We start from the raw sequence: 6,000 nt of genomic DNA on the forward strand, positions 1-6,000 counted from the left end.
CCGAGAGGATTGATCGAAACATAATTGTGCCCGATGGCCCTATTTTCTGGTGAATTTACTATCAAATTTCTGATAATCGATTATTATATATGTACAATAGATCTGCGAATGTTATGCACAGTGATTAGCTTGATTTTAATGCAAATTTATTTAGATGCTGCTAAGCAATTGTTCCTCAAGTTCGCGATCATATGATGAACGAACACACATAGAAAGAACAATTTAACAAAAGTATCTAAAAATTTAGCTAGATATAGATCTGAAAATAATTTAGTTGAATTACAACTACAAAATAATTATGCAGAACGCTCGAATAATGTTAGAAATAATTTTGACGTTTAATCAGCTTGAGGATTTTTTTGTTATTTCCATAATTATCTTGATGGTATAACAAAATTATTTTCAGCTCTGTTTCCAACTAAAAAAAATTTTCAGATATTTTAGCAAAATCATTCTTTAATAATAGAACCATAGATAATAATTAAAATGTGTACAAACTAGATAAAAATTTATAATTTAAATTATAAAATTGAAATAATAATAATATAATATAAAAAGAATTAGAATGGCACCTCAAGTTAATTATCTATTTATATTATTATCGCAACATATAATATATTTACATTACTCCTAAAATTACAAGTAAAATTAATTTACTTGTTATTAAAACTGTAAAGTTTTCAGTTGGACATATGTATATGTTTACAGCTGAAGAAATAAAATAAAATTAAGATATACACGCAAACCTTATACAAAGGAGGAAAGAAAATGACTTTATATATATATATATATTTATATGTTATATATTATATTATTGTATATATAATAAAGAGAAATAAGCCTATCACGTTTCTTCTATTATTATCGCCAGGGAATTTTTGAGGGGTCTTCAATTTGCATGAGACTGAAAAGGTAAGGGAGCAATTTCGTATGATGTTTCTGCCTTTCCGAGTCTCCCTGTTTGATTTTTACGAAGTCGCACGTTAAATTTTATACGAGAATAAGAAAGATCGCTGCGTATAATATTGAGGTCAAAAAGCATTCGTCGTCGCAAATACCGCTGGGACGATAGATTTACGGGGATTGCATTGAGAGATTCTTAAAGATGACTATTTACCTGCGTAGAACTCGTAGTTAGAAAACTGTTAAAATTCTTCATCCGCCTGACGGAGTTCAAGAATTCCATTCCCAAGAGAAAAAAAAAACTGATTTTTATATTTTATATAAAATATATATATTTCAAAGATACTAGAATGTTCGAACCTTGCTGCTCACTTCACTAGGACGAGGAGCGCACTATGATACTGATCATATCAGTATTATATCAGCATCAATGCACTCTCCTCGCCCAGATGAAGTGAACGACCAGGTTCAAACCTTCTAGTGTCTTTGAAATATATATTTTGTTAATATTTAATATATATTTAACAAACTCATGAAAATATGAGCGATAAAATGTCCACGAAACGTTGGCATTATAGCAATGGATGAAAATACGGCGATAACCCGCAAATCTTTTGATATCTCTAAAAATAATACCCGTAAAAGCCTAAAAAGCGTTATCAAAACGTACATACATTTCATATTATTTGAAATTGAATAAGAAATACACATATACACACATTAAATTAGAAAAATATATAAAGTTTCTACAATATTTAACTGTAATTTATTTTCTTGAAAGGCTTCTTGACATTTATTTCCAATTTCTCAAATGTCTTTAAAAAATAACTGATTGTTATTTTTCTCAGGGGAAGATCGATTAATTAAGGAATCTTAATATATATTATAAATATCATAGTAACTTGTTAGCTATTAACAGCAGGCGATTGTGGTGTATGCCTTTGATCTGTGTAACTTTTATATTGTAACCACGTTATAACCTTAAACAATTTGTAATATCATAGTATATTATGTATGAAAATTCTGAGTAAACGAATAAAAAGTTATGTTAATTAGCAATTGTATCTTTTATTTGTAAATCAAATATTGCAATTAATATAACAAATTTAAATATTATATAACATAAAAAATTTAATACATACAATTATATAACATTATATAATATAAATATTGTATTAATTATTTAATATCGTTTAATCGTTTAATCAACGATATAACATTTCTCTTTTCTAACATTTCAAAATCCCATTGCAGGTGCCTTTTCGAATCGAATTCGTCGAAGTTTCGAAATGTTTTTACCATGACAACGATTACTTGCATAATAAATTCTCTTCAATTACGTCTTTTAATTAAGACGTAGTCTGGGATTACTGAACATTGACGCGGTATGCAAGCAACTATAGCTATCCAATTTAGGCTTGAATGCGCGCAGAAATTTGATCGCGTGAAAAGTCGCTCCAAGAAACTTCTTTTCACTTCGGCTGACATAATCAATCTAAATTTTACCTAATCGAATAAATTGTATTCATTATATCTGAAATTACAATATTATTGTCTTAACTGCTTTTTAGAAGAACATCATTAAAATTACCTTAGAAGAATATAATATATATATATATATAATATAATATATGTTAACATTTTTTAAATAAAAAAAAATAAAATATAAATAACAAAGAGAAAAGCATGTATGGACACGTAACAAAATCATAGCAACAAAAGTCACATTTTCATAACAATAGTTACAAATTATGATGTCGCTGTGAGATTATTAAAAGATTACAGTAACATCATATTGATGTTTTAATCTGTGTATGTCATAGCAATGTTACTTTAAGATGTAATTTTTACAGCTTTACGTTAATATCATAGCGATATGCCGATATCACATTTGTGACAAAGCTGACATTCGCACGTCATGATTTTATTGTGACTTTTTTTTATGAGAGAATATAACAGGAAAAAAGCAATGTTTTTCGACTTATGAAAGAGAATAAAAGGAAAATTAACTGTTAACTGTGTTCTTCGACGTAGAATTAAAATAATGATTTGTGGTTTATTTTATTTGCAGTCAAATTCTGTTGCGTCTAACGCAATTTGCTCTGTTCATACAGTATTTGAAATAATAATCTATACGTGACACCAGAAACCGCAGGAGATCGTGTGTGACTTTACGCGACGTACATTATTGTCATGATATCCGATATGCAAATGTGCGACATTAATCCGACAATGGATTATGAAAATCCAACAATGTATTTTCTACATAGAAATGCAAAATTTATCTGCGTAGCGATCAATGGACTTGTCAGCAGCGATTTTGTTTGATTTCGATTGAACAATATTACAAATTCACTTTCGACAGCCGCGTTTCGTAACAGTCATGCGACATTATGCTAAATCGAGTAACGCAGGCGCAATATATTGCATATAAATGCTAATGTGTTGCAACCACCAGTAAAAATGGCATGAAAGAAATTATAAATCGTAATGTGGCACGAAAAGAATAATTTTGCTGAAATTTCTAAAAATCTAGCTATATACATATAAATCTAAAAATGATTTTATTGGAATATGAAAATAATTATTAGGACGCTTAATTGCTTGTTAGAATATCAAAATTTACTTACTAACTGGCATTTTAAGAATGAATATAGATAACCCGCGAAACACATAGCTTCTATAATGACAAAACTTTTTGAATTGCTCATCATGCTTGAATTTCTTACATAATAATTTTATTAAATTATTTTAATAGTTTAATAAAATTATTTTCAGATCTGTGGGTAGTTAAATTTTTATATATCCCTCCCTTAGCGAAACTGTTCTCTTCGTATGGAAATATCATTTCCTCCATGTTACGATATTTGACGCATAAAAACGTGGAATGTTGCACAATGTCCATTAATAATAGACTAAATAATAAGAGATCGGGATGTGCTTTCAGATATCGGCTTCGGCCGAGCGACGATCTTGTGCAATCAGCAGAGAAAGGAGGAAGCCGAATCGAAGGAGCGATCGATGCAGGACTGATTGTCGGCGGTTCCTTCGACACTTTGAGGTGCCTAATCGCTGTGAAACTGTCATATCATTCGCGAATGGTTTTCTGATAGAGGAAACGACTCGATATAATTGTCTGGCCGCATCAGGAACGTGGTTCAGTCTTTGTCGTGGATTCGAATAATGAAAACCTTCCGGAAGCTGGTAGTCATGGTGCTACTATTGCTAATTTATTTGGTAATATTTTGATAATAAATCTCAATCCTTCGTCGGTCATAAAAATCTTGCATCTTCCATCAGATTCCGTGTCTTCGAGCCTTCAATGTAGATTTTTGTATTATTCTTGTAAAAAAATTTAAAAAAGTTGTTATTTGTGTACTGTGAAAAAAGCTTTTGATATTTGTGACTATAATTATGTATATATATATATATATTACTATAATTATAATTATTATGCTAATGTTATTTCGGTGTCAATTATATATATGCAATATATATTTTAAACAATATATATGTAATATATATTATTTAAAATATGATAGAACTACATATATAATAGTTATCATTACTAACGTTATAGTAATAACAATTATAATTATATGGTACATTTAATTATAGTCACACATCAAAAATGTTTCTCTCAGTATGAAAGCTTTATAAGAGCGAATTTTTATTATCACAGAAGTCGTATCTTAGTTATTTTTAAATAAATTTAAATTTGTCTACCAGAGATTTCACAATATAAAAAAAAAGTTTGACCAACAAAAAGTCGCCTTAACGATAAATACGATATAAACGAAGAGAATAAAGATAACTATCCGAACTATCCGGATATATGGATTTGATTAATTTCTCTCGTAGCATGTTGTGATGTTTTGCAATGTTCACGCGACGAATGGCAAAATAAATAATTCACAATAAATGAGCAAACACAAGAGTTGTCAGCGACAAAGGTTGACGCGTGTTTACGTCAACTTTTAATTAGAACGGTGGAGTAGGAGCAGCGATAAAGTGATATAGTGCCGAATATTGTGAAATATATACAGGGGTCTTGTCTAAACTGACATTAATCTAATTAATGTGTGACATATTTAATATTAATAAATTTTATCATGTTTATGAGTACTTATTGCTCTTACCGCGAGCATAAGTATACGATAATTGAAGAAAAGATAAAATGATTGTAAAACAAATTTAAATTTCATTGACGTTTTATAATTCATGAAGTAATGCTTGCAGAATACGTTTGATTTACATAGATGTATTTTATTGATCTCTATTAGGTTACAAAGACTTTTCTGTTTTGCTACTAATTTTTATTACAAAACTATAAAATTATCTTACAAATTAACTTATCTATACTTTTTACAAACTTATATCTAATTTAATTTATTAAACAATATTAGCGTTTAATTTACATATTTACAATAAAGATTGCATAATCAATATCGATCTATGTGCAGTTAACATTACAAGTTGGTGACGCAGAACGCAACCACACGAAAATTTCAAACACCACAAGCGGTCGCGAAATTATTTTGGAGGAAGTAATCATTGCCGGAAGTGGAAATAACACTCGCGTAATTGCGAATGCAGTAGCAAAAGATGCATCGAAGCTCGACGATGAAGTATTCTCGCTTTTGTCTAAACGCGAGATACAGGAGAGCGGACATTCGAAGCAGACATTATCAGATCAGGACGATCAAGATGCGGCACAATCGCGTGCTGCGGTCATTAACGCGAATGAAGAAGATGAGCTGGAAATAATGAGTCATGTGATCGCGAAGTACGAACCGCAGAGACTCACGAGAAAGACTAAGAGGAAAATCATCGATGGCTCGAACGATACTCACGGTAGATGAAACAAAATTATTTTTCTTCGACATTATACAGTCTTGGCCATAAGTATAAAGCACTTTCAATTTATTGTTGAATTTAGTGTTAAACTCTTTCTTTATTGATAAACTTAAACTCCCAAACAATTTCGGTTCACATTAAGCCATCTTCAGTGGATAAAAACTTACAAGCTAGTATAAACCCGGAAAAAAATATTTCATATATAATTATATAAAAATATATATAATTTTATATAATTGT

The 6,000-nt window shown here is 29.7% G+C and overlaps 1 protein-coding gene across 1 annotated transcript in view; it reads left to right on the forward strand.

Annotated features, from left to right (window-relative positions):
* The first annotated feature begins 4,086 nt into the window (after nucleotides 1-4,086).
* The window catches only part of LOC108765003 (protein PF14_0175), a 6,755-nt gene continuing 4,841 nt past the window's right edge, over nucleotides 4,087-6,000 (forward strand). The window contains exons 1-2 of the mRNA XM_018513457.1: nucleotides 4,087-4,140; nucleotides 5,367-5,757. Of these exons, the coding sequence (XP_018368959.1) occupies nucleotides 4,087-4,140; nucleotides 5,367-5,757 (445 nt within the window). The remainder of the gene's footprint in view (nucleotides 4,141-5,366; nucleotides 5,758-6,000) is intronic.

Source organism: Trachymyrmex cornetzi, unplaced genomic scaffold, assembly GCF_001594075.2.
Source record: "Trachymyrmex cornetzi isolate Tcor2-1 unplaced genomic scaffold, Tcor1.1 scaffold47, whole genome shotgun sequence".
NCBI lineage: Eukaryota > Metazoa > Arthropoda > Insecta > Hymenoptera > Formicidae > Trachymyrmex > Trachymyrmex cornetzi.